This window comes from Eleutherodactylus coqui, chromosome 11, assembly GCF_035609145.1.
Source record: "Eleutherodactylus coqui strain aEleCoq1 chromosome 11, aEleCoq1.hap1, whole genome shotgun sequence".
NCBI lineage: Eukaryota > Metazoa > Chordata > Amphibia > Anura > Eleutherodactylidae > Eleutherodactylus > Eleutherodactylus coqui.
The window spans coordinates 82,495,190-82,513,719 of NC_089847.1; the positions used below are offsets into that span (position 1 = coordinate 82,495,190).

General features: G+C 45.2%; 1 protein-coding gene across 1 annotated transcript; it reads right to left on the reverse strand.

Moving 5' to 3' along the window:
• Positions 1–494: 494 nt before the first annotated feature.
• Positions 495–18,091, reverse strand: BAD (BCL2 associated agonist of cell death). The gene is made up of 5 exons (XM_066582828.1): positions 17,983–18,091; positions 16,212–16,347; positions 14,567–14,742; positions 11,687–11,839; positions 495–1,357 (listed from the first exon to the last, which is right to left on the reverse strand). The coding sequence occupies exons 1-4, from the start codon at positions 18,061–18,063 to the stop codon at positions 11,708–11,710; spliced, it is 525 nt and encodes a 174-aa protein (XP_066438925.1). The 5' UTR covers positions 18,064–18,091; the 3' UTR covers positions 495–1,357; positions 11,687–11,707.
• Between the last annotated feature and the right edge of the window lie 439 nt (positions 18,092–18,530).

Sequence of the window (18,530 nt, forward strand, 5' to 3'; positions counted from 1 at the left end):
ACCAAACCACTACCATAGAATAAAATGCTATTTAGCCCAATGAGGTTCAGATGTGGGTTTTTTTTATGGTTTTGCACAGTGTTTCACGCATTCCCTTGGGTATTTGCACACCTCCCACAGACCAGAAAGGGAACAGGTCCTTTTTTTTTGCACTTGCAAAACAAGCTAATGCGAATGAACCCATTAAAATCAATGGGTTCTATTCTGTGTTTTGCGCAGGTATATTTTACGCATGCAAATACGGTTGTGTGAAGAGGCTCTTAGGGAAAAACCCACCACCACTGGAGCATGTTTATAGTAAAAACAAAGCAAGAGCGCCAAAAACGGCAATGTTTGTAGAGCGCTTCTCTATTGATTTCCAGCTATTATCGGAGAAACAAGGAAAACATATCTGGTAAAAATGCTGCAAAAGAAAAAAGTTTTTTGATGAAAAATGCAATGAATGAATGAAACCATCCTTGAAGAGTTAAATGATAAAATTCTGGCGGCGGCACTTCTGATTTACTGTTTTTATTATTGAATTTAACTTAAAACAGTATGCCAAAAGCTGACAGTATGTATCAGATAGGGAGTTATGAACCACACAACAAACAGTGATTTTCATGGTGCTTTTCCTTTTTTTTAAAAAAAAAAACCAAAACACCTTCCTTCAGTCAGGTCTAATCTAGATATGATATACAGGGTCTTTTGCGAGATTTGGACTGCCCTCAAAGTCTCTTATTGTGGCCAAGTTGTCGTCCGGCTGCAGCAGCAGACCTGTTAACGGAAACTGGTATATTACAGTCGTCTTCTCTGTCCCCGACTGCAGCCCAGCAGAATGAGGTATTGTGTCCTATAGGATGTGGCAGCCGTGGAGTTCTAGAAGCCCCAGGAAAAGCCGACAACAGGTTCCCTTTAATGAAGTATAAAAACTACAATCTACCATAGCATGTAAGGCCAGAAAAAGACACGTCCATCCAGATCAGCCCATTAACCCCCTAAACAAACTGGATTTTATCATGAGTGGAACAGCACAACGAGCCACGACGCCAGCTGGGAAGACCAGTGTGCCCGTGGCAGGAAACAACCACATCCCCCCTTGTGTTAAAAGATGCCTAATGATTTCAGAGGTCAGCAGAAGAAAGAAATATTAGGCGGTCACATTTTGTTCTGTGCTCTCCTTATAAAAAAAGATTTGTTCTTAAAAAACATTAAAAAAAGTAAACATATATAGTGGCACATTGGATAATTCAGAGTATACTCTCATGTGGGATGCCCACGTCTTCATGCAGTAGTTCAGTCCGTCTTCTACAAATTGCTGAGTAGCTGCTGCTGTCCCCTGATGTAGTGAAGAAGAGCGCAGGCCCCTTTGTTGCAGCTGCAAGAAGAGAGAATATATATGAAGAGCCAATAAATGCCATAGCACTGTGTAGAGATTGTTACCAATTAGGCCCACAAGCTAGTTTCCCCATTGGAGACGTACGCATGCATCTTAGGGACCAGGGTCAGGAACGCTATCTTTTCTCCTTCGGGAGAGCACCTAGAAGGTGAGTAAAAAGACATAAGGTCTTTCTTTCATGCTCCTCTGGGTAATATGCAAATAGCGGAGATGGAATAATACCTCTGCAGCGCCACCTATTGGGAGACAGCTTTCCTGTAAGTCAATGTTAGACTATACAAGCCTTGTAACAATGACTGGGAACTGAAAGCAAAGCCAGAATCCATACGCAAAACGATATAAAATAAATATAGTCATCACGGCCCCGGACCACAGCATCTAGCAGGTGACATAGGCTTCTAAACATGGCAGGGTTACAGGCTAGGGACCAGTCACATGGACGTATTTTCTGTACATATTTTTTACAGCTGTGATACAGATGGCATACAACACCATTATTTTGCATTGGCGTATTCAGAATTTTTGTTACACACCTGAAAAACACAAGCGCAGCTGGTCCTATTTTTGAACTTAAATAACCAATTAAAGTCAATGAAATCTCATAAAGTTACAGCAAATATGCAATTCATGCGTTTTCAGTGTTGTTTTATAACATGTTGCCAGGATTCAGTGAGAAAAGAAAATTACACAATTTGGCCCATTTTGTTTTTTTGCACAAAACGCAACGAATACAGATGCAATATGGACATTTAAAAAAACTCGCACACGCATCATGCATATGCCCACAGTGTATTTTTCACGGACCAAAATTGTATATGGCCATGTGAATAGGCTCTAAGGTTTGCTTGCTATCGCACTAGGGTTGTCAGCAGCCTATGAGCAAGTCTCTCCTATTGGCAACAGTGTTAAAAAAAAACCACTTTTTGTTTTTAAATTAACAGACTTTGTAGGGTCAGAAACGCTATCTTTTCTGCTTAGGGAGAGCAACTATATACTATAAACTAAGTGAAGAGACTCAAATAGCCATGCATGCTCCTCTGGGTAGGACAGCAGTCCAATATGTTTTCCTATACAGTTAGAAAGGAAGGCCAATACATTCCAGGAAGGACATCTGGCAGGTGAATGGGTGCCTGTGGCAATGTTCAGCATATGCACCAGGATAGCTACAGGCATATTCTGAACATTTTCACATAGACTGATGTGAACAGAACCTAAGAGCCAATCTTGTAGGGAGCCAGTTAACTTATTGGTATGCAAACGGAGAATATACGAACAGTATGGGGCTCGGTGATTTCACATCTACCCAGTCAGCATGGACCATGCTGCTGGAACGCGCTGGTTGCATGCTGTGCGTGCACACTCCTGTAGCAGTCCACATGCACAGCGTGCAGCCAGTGGTCCTGCTGCACGGTCCACACTGACTTTCGAGGGTAATAGCAACTTTTATCCTGATGGGTAAATTAGCAACATTTTGATCAGTCCTGGTAGTCACCATAAGCTGTAGTTTATGAAATGAACGATCCCACTAAACATAAAAACTAGACTTTGGTACTCACCGTAAATTCTTTCGTATTGGGGTACACAGTTGTAGACCATGGGATATAGCTACTCGTCACTAAGATGTGGCCCTAAGCAGAGAAGTGTTAGCCCCCCGCCTACCCGCTATATCTCTCATGCCGGCACTGAGCCAACCAGTATTGTAGTAAACAGTAGGAACAGCCAGTAGGTGGTACACATAAAAAACAATGTATGTGCAAAGGAAAGCGATAACAGAAAGAGGAGATGCCACTTTGGAAAGTGCTTTTTTGTCTTGCCTCTTTCCTTCAAATTCTCCTGAAATGATACTGACGCTCATACAGTCTAAGAATAAATTCATTCATGATAGTACCATGTACAGCGACAAAGGAGCACCTTGAACGAAGAAGGTCAACAAAAAAAGAATACTCAAATTGGGTGGTTGCTGTGTACACCAATAGGCAAGAAAGAGACTTTACAGTGAGTACCAAAGTGTAGTTTTACTCATACGTGCCATTGAGGTACATAGCTCTAGACAATGGGACGTCCTAAAGCAGTTCCCATCTAGTGTGGGAGTTCGAGGACACATATGGTTTGCTGATGGCAATCTGCAGAACTGCGGCCTAGAGTGGTGTCTGCTAATGTATTGACCCAATAAAATTTGGAAAAAGTGTGCAAATTGGACCAAGTGACAGTCTTACACACCTGGGTGGCATAGCCCATGATGCCCCCACCACCCAAGCCAAATGCATCATGACCCGGAAGGGGGGCAGTTTTTCTCCCGCACGGTAGGCTTTGGAGAAAGCTGAACGAATCCAGTGGGAGAAAGCTATCTTGAAGGCGGGAAGTCCGCATCTCAAACCCTCAGGGATGACAAAAAGAGAATCGGAATGCCTGAAGGAAGCCTTGCGTGAGAGACAGATCTTAAAAGCCCACACCAGGTTCACCCTGTGGAAGGCCCATAACCTCAGATGATTGGTGTCAGGGCAAAAAGAGGGAAGGGTGATTTCCTCATTAAGGTGGAAGGCGGATACCACCTGAGGAAGAAATGACGGAACAGGTCGTAATACTACCCTATCATGATGGAGGACAGTAAACGGCGATTTAGCCAAGCCAGCTAACTCAGACACCATGTGAATGGAACCATTGGTCACAAAGAAAGCAACTTTTCATGTCAAGAGACGCACAGGAACCTCCTTCAGTGGTTCAAATAAGTGAGATTGTATTGCTGTCAGCAGCACGTTTAGGTCCCACAGTGGAACTGAGGAACAATAGGGAGGAATGGCATGAGCAACACCTTGCAAGAAGGTGTGGACTGCCGATCACACCTGCTCACATGACACTAAAAAAGTACCAAGAGGGCCAACACCTGGGAATCTTGTGTACACGTTATTGACTAGATAAACACTGGTTTTCTTAGTTGTTATATCTCACTCAATTTTATGAGAATTTGTATTGCATTATGTTTGCACAAAATGTTTGTGACCGTGTATGATTGAACCAGTGACTTTTGGTGTTTGTTATAATAACAATAAAATATTTTTGAACCTAAGGCCTCATGTCCACGGGCAAAATAAGAATTAAAATCCGCAGCGGATTTTAACTCTTCTCCTGCCCACGGATCCGCACCCCATAGGGATGCAGATAAATACCCGCGGATGGTCAATAAAAGTGATTTTAAAAAAAATGGAGCATGAAAAAATCTGGACCATGCTCCATTTTCGTGCGGGTCTCCCGCAGGGACGGCTCCCGCGGGCTTCTATTGAAGCCTATGGAAGCCGTCCGGATCCGCGGGAGACAAAAATCGGATTTTACTCACCCGCTCCGTTTCTTCTCTTCGCCGCGGCGCCATCTTCTCTCCGTCGCGGCCGGATCTTTTTTCTTCGTGCCGGCGCATGCGCGGGGCACGTCACCGACGTCATCCTGCGCATCCGCCGAGCCGAAGAAAGAAGATCCGGCCGCGACGCAGAGAAGATGACGCCGCGGCGAAGAGAAGAAACGGAGCGGGTGGGAGGTAAGTTTATTCTTATTTATTCTTATTTTCAGCGCTCATGTCCGCAGGGCAGGAGGGACCCGCTACGGATTCTCCATGGAGAATCCGGAGCGGGCCTGATTTTCCCCGTGGACATGAGGCCTAAAAGGAAAAGAGGCCAAATCTCGACTCCAGACCGCTTTGCAAAAAGGAAAGCAAACAAGGCAGGGAGAAACACATAGGGTGAAACTTTCGCTGCTCACACCAGATGAAGAAGTTCCTCCATACTTGATAATAGACCTTGGAAGAGGAAGGCTTCCTCGTCTTTATCGCAGTCTGGATTGCCGACTCACCAAAGTAGTCCTTCTGCTGAGGTAGTCTGCCACCAGTTGCCTACTCCGGGAATGTGGACTGCCGAGAGGCAACAGATTCTCCTCGGCCCAGGACAGAATTTTTGCCACTTCAGCCATGGCTCTCACACTGCAGGTTCTGCCCTGGTATTTTATATATTTGACTGCGATCGTGTTGTTGGTCTGGACCCATACCGGAAGACCTCTCAACTGATGGGCCAAGTGCCGAAGAAGGAGGAAGATGGCTCGACGTTCCAGTATATTTATGGGCAACCTGGACTCCCGGTGGATATAGACGCCCTGCATCCCAAAACTCCAAAGAGTTTCCCCCTAGCCGGTCAAGCTGGGATCTGTAGTAAGCAGCTACCACTGGAAGGTACTCAGGGGGTTACCTTGGAGGACTTGAGGAGAATCTAGCCATCTGTGGAGGGATAGCTGTGTTTGAGAAGGTACTGAGATCCTCCATTCCAGAGATCCCACAAACTGCCCCACCATGAGAGGATCGCCCATTGAAGGGATCTGGCATGGAACTGCCCATATTGGATCGCCTTGAAGGCTGAAACCATGAGACCCAGCACTTTGCATGCCATGGTGAATGGATACACAGTCTGGCGTCCGTAGAGAGGGTATCTGCTCCCGGAGAGGATACAACTTCACTGGTGGCAAAAAGACTCTGGCATTCGCTGTATGAAATAAAAGACCCGGAAAAATGATGCGCTGGGCTGAGATGAGAGACAATTTGGGAAAATTGAGGACACAGACCAGCATTTCACCAATTCCTCAGAAAATGGATACAAAAGATCCAACCCTTTAGGCTTAACAAATAGTTTATCTGGCTTACTCCATTAGCTGGAGATCACATCCTTAAAAATCCTCATGCAAATGGAAAAATTTAGGGGTACGTCTGAGTCGCTGGAAGGACACGGTTGCCGCAGAAATAGCTGGTCAGTGACCTGTAAGTTAATACGGCTTTCAACCATTGAGGACAGCTTAGAAGCTGTCTCGTCATCAATATCGGATGCAGAAGCCAAGTCAGAAGGCTCTCCCTATTATTGACTAAGGTGTCGAGAATAAAAAGCAAACTCCGCCTAGATGCCAGATGATTGAAACCGGTTGAAGGATACAGGTGAACCAGAGGAATATCTGGACCCCGATGGCCTGGCCCACTTCCGAGGCCTACCACGAGGAATATTTTGCGACACAGAAACCTCTCTCCCAGACTCCACTCTGCTAGGAGGCAACAACACCCGATCCAGCCTCTCCAGAATATCAGAGAAAGCTACAGCTAAATTAGAGACCACCAATGATAGAGACTAAGCCCATTCTGACTCGGCGGTCTGCAAGGGTGGCGCGGGAAGGATGCTAGCAGTTGGATCTACGGCCACCTGCCGCAACGGAGTACATTTAGCAATAGGGCTCCAGCTGCCCACACGGGAACTTAAAGGGGTTGTCCCGCGCCGAAACGGGTTTTTTGTTTTTTTTAACCCCCCCCCCCCCCCCCGTTCGGCGCGAGACAACCCCGATGCAGGGGTTAAAAAAACAAACCGCTCAGCGCTTACCTGAATCCCGGCGGTCCGGCGTCTTCATACTTACCAGCTGAAGATGGCCGCCGGGGTCTGCTCCCTCCGTGGACCGCAGCTCTTCTGTGCGGTCCATTGCCGATTCCAGCCTCCTGATTGGCTGGAATCGGCATGTGACGGGGCGGAGCTACACGGAGCCAGCATTCTGCACGAGCGGCTCCATTGAAGAGAGCAGAAGACCCGGACTGCGCAAGCGCGGCTAATTTGGCCATCGGAGGGCGAAAATTAGTCGGCTCCATGGGAACGAGGACGCCAGCAACGGAGCAGGTAAGTGAAAAACTTTTTATAACTTCTGTATGGCTCATAATTAATGCACAATGTACATTACAAAGTGCATTAATATGGCCATACAGAAGTGTATAGACCCACTTGCTGCCGCGGGACAACCCCTTTAATCATGCACCAACAGCATGCACAATGAGTGGCTCTGGATGACCCCTGTCTCTGCTCCTCAGCTTTGCAGTTGGACATAGCATCCCAAAAAAATAACTGTCAGCAAGTTACAGGTATAGATATAAAGCAAGTAGGGGATCCAAGCGCATGCAGAGCTTATCCATGGACTAGAGCTGTAGCAGCAGCGCTGTCATCTCAGGGAAACGTCTGGCGCGGAACTACATGTCCCAGAACACCAATGCAGCTTGCTGTATAATGCTAGAGATGCGGGGAGGAGGGGCGGCCCCAATCAGCACTAATATTCAGATAGCATGCCCCGCGCTGTGATTGGTTGAGGTGGGCCTGATGCACCGTGCTTCAGCCCCACCGATGGACAACACCTAAGCTCTCAACAGCTGGGAAACCTGGGAGGAGACAGTAGAGCACGGAGCTTCCAAGCTCCCAGGAAGGGCACAATCAAGGCAAGCTCACAATCCCCACATGCAGCACACAAATAGTGCTAGAAACATCCACCAGGAACCCCTTACCAACCGTATGGGGAAGGAAAAAGCAGTTTGGGGCTAGAGCAGTGTATCCCCTGCAGCCACCATCGTACACTATAGCTGGCGAGTTATGTGCCTGTTAGGTTTCAGATACACGGCCACCCTTTCTTCAGAACTCAAACTGGTTAGCTCAGTGCCGACAGGAGGGATATAGCGGGTAGGCGGGGCTAACACTTCTCTGCTTAGTGCCGCCTCCTAGTGACGAGTAGCTATATCCATGGTCTAGAGCTGTGTACCCCAATGGGACGGACGAGTCAAGTATTTTTAACCACTCCTTGCTTTATCTGGCAATCTGAATGCGCATAATTGTAATCTGGTTTGCCAAAAGTAAAGTTTTAGGTTTGCATGTGTCAGCCAGTTAGACAACTCATATCTGGTTTCTGTCTACACACGCAGTTCCTTAAGGTGATAACTCATCAAATGTGACTGAACTACTGATTCAGCATGAGCTGGTCGACATCCGAGTATTTCCTTGATGACATTAGCTACCTCAGTGTTTCTGTACATTCCTATGCCAAATATCCCCTATCTGCTGGTGTGACCTGGTACTTCAGAGGTATACCAGCATAACATAGGTCCATGGGAGCTGGCATCGTTAGACTGACACAGGATCCTGTATTACAAGTCATCTTCATTATGGGTAAGCTTTCGATTTGTTTCTGTAACCCTTTTGTGACATACATATGACTATTTACGTCCTAATTGCACATACCCCTTGCACTGGAACAGAAATAGTCATCTGCAGAACATGCTGTGTATGGAGCATGCTCGGAGCTGAATACACGGTATACATGGTGGGGATCTGCTGTCTCTCACACCTGCTGGCAACAGCCACGATCAGAGAGAACTCTGACCGCAGGTGTTAGCCCTTTTAAATCACGCTGTCAGTTCTGCAGCAGCATTTAAAATGTCCTGAACAGCCCCTCTGCCATAAGATCATATCAATCTGGGTGTCACGGCAGCCTGGGCTGTTCTGAAGGGCCCTGGGCTGCCATGATCATTTGGCAGGTCTTTACCTTATTGCCAGGTTGTTAAAACACAGTATAATGCAATACCATAATATTGCATTATACTGTATAAGCAATCAAACAATCTTAAGTTCAAGTCCCCTATGGGAACTAATAAAAAGTAAAATAAGTTTTTTTTTGTTTTTTTTTTAACTAATCCAAAAGTAAAAAATATTTAAAAAGTTTAAAAAAAACAACCTTACATCTATAAAAGGTCCAATTTATTAAAATATCACTTTATTAATTCCACATGATTAACTCAGTCAGAAAGAACAATTATGTTATGGTAGAATTGCTCTTTTTTGGTCCCTCAATTTTTAAGAAAAAAGTCATATACTCCCCAAATTGTATCAATACAAACTGCAGGTCACCCCACAAAAAAACAAGCTCTCACAAAGCCCTATCAACGGAAGATGAAAGATGCGATTTTCATGGTTTGCTGTGGTAGCCCAGGGCCTAGTAAAGCGCTTAATAGGCAAATGTTAAAAATACAATACTGAAGTATTACAGTATATTGCAAAAGAAATCAAATAACCACAAGTTCAAGGTCCCTAAAGGGGCTAAAAAGAAAAAAGTCAAAAATAAATTTTTCACACAAGGCAATCCTAAGCAATGAAAAAAATAAAGATAACTGGTATCGTCACATCCAAAAATGCCTGAAATACTGCATTATTAATCCCACATGGTGAACAGTCAAAAAAAGAATTCCCACAATGCTAGAGTTGTGGTGTTTTTGTCACCTGTCTTCCAATAAAAAAAAATGATCAAAATTCTTGCATGTGTCTAGTAGTATGATATATTATAATTAGGGAATACAAATATAAAATTACTGCTCATCCAGCAAAAAAAAGCCCTCGGACAGCCCCACTGGCTCAAAATATCGAAACAAAAAAATTATTTTTTAAATAAAAGGGTTTTTAAAAAAAACAGTAAAACTTTTATAAACATAGTATTGTCATAACTGAACCAACCTGTAGCTTACATGTCACATAGTCATCCACAGGGCTCTTTCACGTGAGCTTATGCAAACAAGGCTGTGAGTCTCCCGCGGCGTTGTACACATCGCAACCCAAACCCTCTGCCAGCAGAGATCACATATGAGCTGTGATTGGCACTGTGTACGGGAATGTGATATGCTGAGAAATAGAGTATGCTGCAATTTATTTCTCCTGCGTATGATACGCAGTGTCCATTCGCAAGTGTGAATGGAAGAACGAAAGTCCATTGACTTTCATTGCCTTCATTCACCGTGTGGTACGCAGCGAAATACAGGTGACAATACGCCCATGTGAGTGAGCCCTTACTGTGACTTGAACATCCCCTGAAGTGGTGCATTTGCATTTTTTTACCATTAAAAAGGTTTACGTTTTCCAACACATTATATGGTACAATAAACTGTACCATTAAAATACAACTTGTCTTTAACCCCTTAACGCTCCAGAATGTACACTTGCGTCATGGAGGTTCAGGGTTTGTATGGAGGGTGATTGAGGGTCGATCTCACTCCATACAATGCGAGTGCCAGCTGTCTTACAGCTGATACCCGCCTGCAATAGCATCGATCAGTAACACCGCTGCTCAAAGCGGTTAACCCTTTAAATGCTGACATCAATTCTGACAGCAGCATTTAAATGCACCAAACTCCACCCCTCCCCCTGTGCAGTTGCCATGGCAGCCAGGGGCCTTCTGAAAGCCTACAGGGCTTCCATTACAATTTGCCTGCCAAGCCATTACTGATAAATTGCCTGTTGGATTGTGAAATAATGTACTACTATGATACTACAACATATTGCAGGAGCAATCACACCATCGCAAGTTCATATCCCCTATGGGGACTAAAAGAAAAAAAATGGAAAAATCAGTTTAAAAAAGTTTTATTATTCCAAAAATCAACAGTAATAAAAGCCAAAAAAATCCTTTTGCTATATTTATAATAAAGTATCTAAATTTAAAAAAAACTAAATGCAGATTTTATATTTCTGTGTCCGTAAAAGTCTGATCTATCAAAGTAACGCATTATATACCCCGCATGGTGAACATAATCAAGAAAAAAAATGCCAGAACTGTGCTTTTTTTTGGTAATCCAGTCCCTAAAAACGAACCCTTGCACAACTATGTCAACAGAAAAATAAAAAAGTTATGGAGATCAAAAGATGGTGGCAGAAATTTTTTTTTATCAGAGATATTTTTTTAAAAGTACAGCAAAAAAAAAAAAAACTATTAAAAAAACCCCAAACTATAAAATTAGGTATCATATCGTACTGAACCACGGAATAAAGTTATCGTGTCATTTTTGCTGCAGTGTGTACTCTGTTGAAACAAGCCCCCCACAAAGATGGTGGAATTTAGTTTTCCCTTCACTTAGAATTTTTGTAAGCGTTTTTCAGTCCATTTTATTGGTACACTACATAGCACCATTGAAAAATACAACTCGACCTGCAAACAAGCCCTCACACAGCTATGTTGATGCATAAATAAGAATTATGATTTTTTTAAAAGCAGGGAGGAAAAAAAAACAAAAAAAAAAGGCTGCGCCCTTAATGGGTTAAAAAAAAACCAAATGCTCATATGGCTAGATCAACAGAGAAATATAAAAGAGCTATGGTTTTTGAAAGAGGATGAAGAACAAAAAACTCTGAAAAATGTCTGGTAGTATGACACAGCTGCACAACTAGAAGGAGTGTAATCCTGGGCACTAGATTGAAAATTAGAACTGAGTGGTGCAGGTAGTTGGCAGCAGCCTGGATATTGCCCCAGAATGCTTTTCACCTCCCATTCTCTCAACTTAAACCAAAGTTCTAGCTAGAAGTCCGTGAATACCTGCAGGTAAAGGAAGCCCAAGGAGAGAGATTCTAATAAAGGTAGTACTCTAAACTGTGCTATGAATGTACACAGTGTGCTGTAATACTCAACCCACCAATCCCAACTGACCACCCGAAGCAGCATTACCTTACTCCGCTCCTCCATAGTTTAATTCTTCTCACACTCTGACTCGCTCTTGTCTTTGCTTTTCCATCGCAAAAAACTAAGAAACATTTCCCGTAAACTCTTGTTTCCGGTCATCTGAGCAGCTGCACTTGCGCTTTTCGGACGAGGAAGACCCTGGGGATAGTGTATAACAATAGACGACTTAGTAACCAGATTGTAATACATAAGTCACAGTAACATTCTGACATCGTATTAAGGATATACAGTATTAGTATATATCTTCACAGCTCTTCTAACCCCATTAAAGGAGACCCGTCATTTTATATAACACAATTGCGGAGCCTCGTTTGTTTTGTATTGTGCCTCTTATTCCTCCTACATAAACTGACAACTGGGTGTTACCATTCAATGGTCAATGGGGTTTGTCCCTACACAGCCTGACAGTGATGACTTTTCAGGTGTAGGGACACACCGTATCATCAATAGGTCCCATTTAATTCACACATTCCCAGGAGAAATAGAGGAACAGAACAGAATTCTAAGAAAGCATGCTCCAGAATTGCTTTGCATTTAGTAAAACCAGCATGTCAGGAGGGCGGACAGTTTTTCTTCAAAGGGAAGCAGTCGTGTATTTTATGCTATCCTCACTAAGAGCAACTCAGGCATGCTGACTCCAGCGGCCTGCCACTTATAGGGTGATGTGCAATGGTTTCAAGTAGGCACAGCTTGTTCCTGCAGCTCCCAGCAAGCGATGGGTGCAGGTTACTCACAAGGACCTAGCAGCGCTGCCCATCAAGCCTGGTTGACAGTTTTCTAAGCATGCAGTATAAGCTAGAAGACTCTCAATCAGGATAGATGAGCCGAGCTACTAACCTGGACTCCTCACTTGCTGGGAGCTGCCGAAACAGAGAAACAAGCTGTATGTACTTAACCCCTTAAAGGGGTTGTCTCGCGGCAGCAAGTGGGGTTATACACTTCTGTATGGCCATATTAATGCACTTTGTAATGTACATCGTGCATTAAATATGAGCCATACAGAAGTTATTCACTTACTTGCTCCGTTGCTAGCGTCCCCGTCTCCATGGCTCCGTCTAATTTCGCTGGCTTCTTGCTTTTTTAGACGCACTTGCGCTGTGCGGTCTTCTGCCTGGTGAATGGGGCCGCTCATGCCGGAGAGCTGGTCACTGCGTCGTTATCGTAGCTCCGCCCCGTCACGTGTGCCGATTCCAGCCAATCAGGAGGCTGGAATCGGCAATGGAACGCACAGAGCCCATGGTGCACCATGGGAGAAGACCCGCGGTGCACCATGGGAGAAAACCGCAGTGCATCCCTGGGAAAGGACTGGCGGCCATCTTAGGGAGAAGATTTTTATAACTCCATATTTCGTCGGATCGGTGAGTAGCAAGCGGTTTAAAAACCACTTTAATTTGCTATTTTATGCCAGGGGGGTGACAGGGGGAATGGGGTAATGTAAAATTTTGATGTTTGCCGCGAGACAACCCCTTTAAGGACCAGACACTTTTTAGGGATTTTACCCATGTGGTGGTCTTACTGTCCTATTCTTTTTTTCTTCCGCTACCAAAATTATTTTTGCTGCGTTTTTTTCCCCATGACATATAGGAGCAATTTTTCATACTCTTTTTCGCTGTCTATTTTTTCCGTTTTTTTTTTGTTTTTTTTATTAGGGGTAAAAAGCTATATAAAAAAAGGATTTTTTTTTAAATTTATAGTTCTTTATTTTTAAAATTAGTTCATTATGCTAAAATTATTTTATTTTTTTTACAGTTTCCTGCACAGAATAAAAACTACATAAATTTAATTGTACAGGTTGCTACAAACGTAGCAATACTAAACATGTAGTTGTTTTGCAATTTTTTTACACAGCTTTGACAGGACTAGGAGCCACTGTTAGGCCTCTGGTTGCCAAAAGAAACCCATTGGCCTTCCACGATTGCATTGTGGAGTGCTAATGACATGACAGGGAGTTTCTGCCCTCTGTTAGCAACTTGCATGCTGTAGTCAGCACTGACCATGGCATCTAAGCAGTGAACAGCCGGGATCAGAGTTCTCTCTGATCCTGGCCATTGCAGCTGGACTCTAACTGTCACAGCTGCCTCCCACTGTGGATGGCATGGGCTTAGCATGTGAGCCATCAATATACAATAAATATACACCATTTTGCATTAAAGCCCTCTAACCCATGACGTAAATATACATTATAGGGTAGAAAGGAGTTAAATTGTAGGAAACAGTCTGGTAACAGATTCCCAATAAAGTTGTTGAAAATGATGCTATAAAGCACGGTGTTGATGTTTATAGACAGCATGCAAGTGAACTGGCTGGGATGCAATAACTGCAGAGCTCCAGGACAGCAGTAGCACTTACAGGGGGAAATTCGGAAGCCAGGTACATCAATAGAGTGCCACAGTTTCCAAATCATGAGTGTACCAAGGTTTTCACCCCCACCATTCACCAAATGATGACATTTGTTTGGGATATGCCTTCCTTTGCTATGGCTGTAAAACCTCTTTGACCCTTTCCAATCCACTGTCTGACCTGTGAAGACATTATGATTTAAGGCTGTACAGCTTCGATGTTGGAAGACATCCATCAGGGTTCTCTTACTGTATACTGCCAGCCTCTCTGCTATCAGAGTCTATCCAACGTGTCACCTCATGCAGTACTGGCTTTAGCCAGCAGATAGCGCCGTTGTATAACAGCAGAAAAAGAGTAAACCCCCTAGGAAAACCAGGATACAAATTGGACTGGAAAGGTTTAAACTTTATAATACAATAGCACATAACCAGCACCGACTTAGACTGCAAACAAAGAGACAGACCTCAGGCCGGGGTGCTTCAAAAAAGAGAATGTAAGAAAGCTTTCATATCAAGCAGTGATTACCGTGAAGCTTTTGTCAAATTCATCACTCATTCTTCTCAGCTCTCGTCCGTATCGAGCAGCAACCATTAAGGAGGATGGAGCAGAGCGGGAACGTGACCGGAACTGGTTCAGCTCACCCACATGATCTGTCTCCTGGACCTCGGAAGCAGATTCTGTACGATTGCGAGGTTCTTTGCCTGTTAAAAAAAAAAATATATATATATATATAGTGGAGCATGTAATAAATTAAAGTAGTGGGATTCTACCTCATTGGGTTTTTTTTGCCTTCTTCTGGATAAACACTGTGGGGTAATACACTGAACTGGATGAACATGTGTTACTATATACATCAAGCAGAACACTGTAAACCAAACAGAAGCCATCTAGTGGTCTGTACCTCATCCCAGCATATTCTGCAGGGGGCACAAGGTGACATTTTGCTTTGAAGTGTAGCAATAATCAGACCTGCGCCTGTCAATAATGGAAAAAAATCAGAAGAAAAGTAACACTTGTTTTTCTTATTGCAAATGCAGTTTAAAGGCCATATTCACATGTGGAAGCTCTGTAGCACAAATTCTATGACTGCCGCATTCAACTGAATGAGCTTTGCAGAGAATCATGCGCTCGCTATAGAAAAAACTCATTTCTAATGGATGAAATTAAATTTTTAGCTACAGTAATTTCTGCAAATAAGGGAGATGGAATAATACCTCCACAGCGCCACCTATTGGAAGGCAGCATTCCTTCAAGTCAATGTTAGACTCTTTATACAAGCCTTGTAACAATGACTAGGAATTACAAGCAAAGCCAGACTCCATGTACATACAGCTATTTCGGGGGTTTTGCCCTTCATCAGTGTACAGTAGGAGTCTGGCTTTGCTAGAGGGAGGCTTGGGACAAGGGTCAGAAACACTTCTTAGGGAGAGCACATGTTCACTCAGTGGAATCCAATGCAGATTTTTCTGCACGGAATCTTCCTTTAAAACCATTGTAGAAATCCAAATATTTCTGCAGTGGATCTGCACATGGTTTCAGCCCTGTTGATGCGCAAAATCTGCGTGTGAAATTTTTAAACGCACTTTTTAAAGCAGAATCGCCTTGAAAATTCCGGATTTTCCCACTGACAAGACAAGACTAAATTTGTGTGCTGACACACAACAGATCTATGCGGCTCAGCTGTGGATTTCTGTTGCAGTTTTAGAGGCAGGGTCTGCCTTATTGGATTGTGCCATATGGACATACCCTAAGGCCACCTGCAGACGGGCGGAAATCCCGTGGCGGGATTTCCCGCGGGATTTCCGCCACTGAAAGTCTGCATAGGAGTGCATTACAATACGCACTCCTATGCAGACGGCCGCACGAAATCTCGCGCGGCAAACAAACCGCAGCATGTCCTATTTTTGTGCGGGGCTCGCACTCACCTGGCCGCCGGCTCCAGTCTGCGCATGCGGCGGCTGCGCCGCAGCCTGCACATGAAAGAGCCGGGGCCGCCAGGCGCGGGTGAGTACGCGCTCGTCACTGCAGGCTCTCGGGTCGGGTCCCGCGTCGAGAATTCTCGCCGCCGGATCCGACCCGCTCGTCTGCAGGCGGCCTAAAGCTGAGGCTGAAGCATGCCTCTGGTTACATCACATAGACATGCACGCAAACGAAACCGCATCACCTTTACCTCGTCTCAGGTTGGGGGAACTCTGATGTTCGTTTGCTCCTCTGTAGGGTGGAAGATCTGCGGGGAGAGCTGCACCTTGTCCACTTGGTGGGAACTCCTCTATGGAAAACATAGAGGAAGGAGGAGAGGCCGCCATCTGCATCACGGGAAAAGACAACAAACTATAGGGTCAGGTATAATATGTGAATTATTAATCCTAGAGAGATGAACCCTAAACTATTATGTATTCCCTACAAACCTCGCCATGCACTATTCATCCCCAATAATCATCATACGTTATTAATGTGTCATCACATAACACCCATAACCCCGTAAGAGATGCGGACAAGTTTGGTACTTAATGACACGGTCTAGTTTACTTTTTTTCTCCTTTTTTTGGGTGCGGTGTCATCTTTGCATTTAAAAATTCATAATTTTTTTAGGCGGCAGGGTGAAAAAATGAAACATCTGTATAATACAGCTGACACTGGAAGTGATGGCGAGGCACAGCTCCTGAGTCACCACTGCGCCATAGTAGTATGGTGGCTCACGGCATACTATTATGCTGCAAGGAGGGAAGGGGTTAAAAGCTTTTGACAGCGGTTATTAAGAGACTTTATTCTGATGCATACACCTTTTTTTTTATGGGCGGCACTGGAGCTTGGCATCTGTCTCCCGTGCCAGGGAAAGCGGGTGCCCGGCTGTCGGATGACAGCTGAATTCAAATTCTAAGGGTGAAATCTGCACCAAAATCTGCAGCAAATCAGCGATGTGTGAACGCACCCTAGAGGGGTCCATACACCTGCATCAGCTCTCAGCCCAACCCCCCCATACACATGGATGCCTGCAAGTATTGTCAATGTGAAGGGGGACAAGTGGCTGCCAGAGACCCCAGAAAAGAAGAATCAGGCATTAAAACCCAATATCCCCAATCCTCCTTTACCCAAGTATATGTAATGAAGGGGAATCCAGAGGCCGCCATTGATAAGTCGGTCAGTCCCACAGACATCGGCTCTTCTCTCACCGCTACTGGGGGCCGCCATGACTTGGCATGCGAGCAGTACAATATCTAAGTTGGAAGTCTATGGGGTCACCTGTGCCCTGGTACCCGTCTGCAGGTCTCCGCAGATACCCATGACATAGAGCCAACAAGACCCCTCCGTCACTGTCCTCTGAGCCTAACAAAAATACGGGATGTGAACAGCGTCGGATGGACGCCATTACGGGATCATTTACTCGGGGGGAAGGGGCGCAGATTTGTTCTGTGAGATACGCACCGTTATTGCTGTCTGTGCCCGTTGCAGGCGTCCTGATTTGCGCACGTGTTTTTTTAGATCCGTATCTGCTGCATTTTTCATGTGTGCAAAAAAAAAACACAAGAAAGCCCAACTGATGGCGCTTTTTTCTGCCCGTCTCCGGGCAACATCCGTAAGACAGCGCAGTGAATACGCAGGCGTTCCGTATCCACCCTGATGTCACGCTCTACTATGGACTTTAATGGCTGATTTCAGCAGGCTGATACGAAGGAATATCGGACAGACTGCGTTGGGGGTTGTTATGCTTGCACAAAGCGCCAATCTGACTACACCAACGTTATGCAGTGCGGGCTGTAGGGCATTCATGGCAAACATGGACACACAGTCAGAAGATACGCCTGTGTGAAGGGGGCCCTAGGCTTTATGGCAGGTGGGAGGAGTATAAGATGGGGGTCATTCACTACCACCAGTCAGCAGTAGCTGAGCAGCCTCGTCTATATAAGTCCAGTAATGGCCGGCGCACACAGCAGCCTCACCTCTCCCGCGGCGGGCTGCAGCTCCCCGATAGCCCCCCGGTTGTCTCCCCGCGTCCACTGCTCGCTCCTCCCCACCTCCATGTTTACTTCTCTCCTTCCTTCCGGGTCCCCTAACTCCGCCCCGCCTCTGTTTCCCGGGTAATGGGTTCCTGACCTAACCAATCCCCGCAGTGCGCGGCGTCACACCCCGCCCATTCCTGCTGTGGCTATAGACCACGTGATGTGTATGCGGCCGGTAACCATGACAACAGGGTAGCTGCTGGAACGCAGACAGTTAAAGCAGGTCATGTGACCAGCCGGGAGGGGGCATGCAGCAGTGTGCCAGAGGAGGGAGAGGGCTGCGGGGAGGGGGCAGCGGTGTGCCAGACGAGGGAGAGGCAGGGTTGGATAGGCAATGGCTGCATCTCATAGTCAGGACACCTGAGGTCTTCTCTGTAGTAGAGGGTTTGGAAGCACAAGGTGAGGGCTTGTACAAGGATAGGGGATAACCTGCTGATCGATGGGGGTCTCACTGCTGAGCTTAACCCCTTAGTGATGAGCCTGTTGTT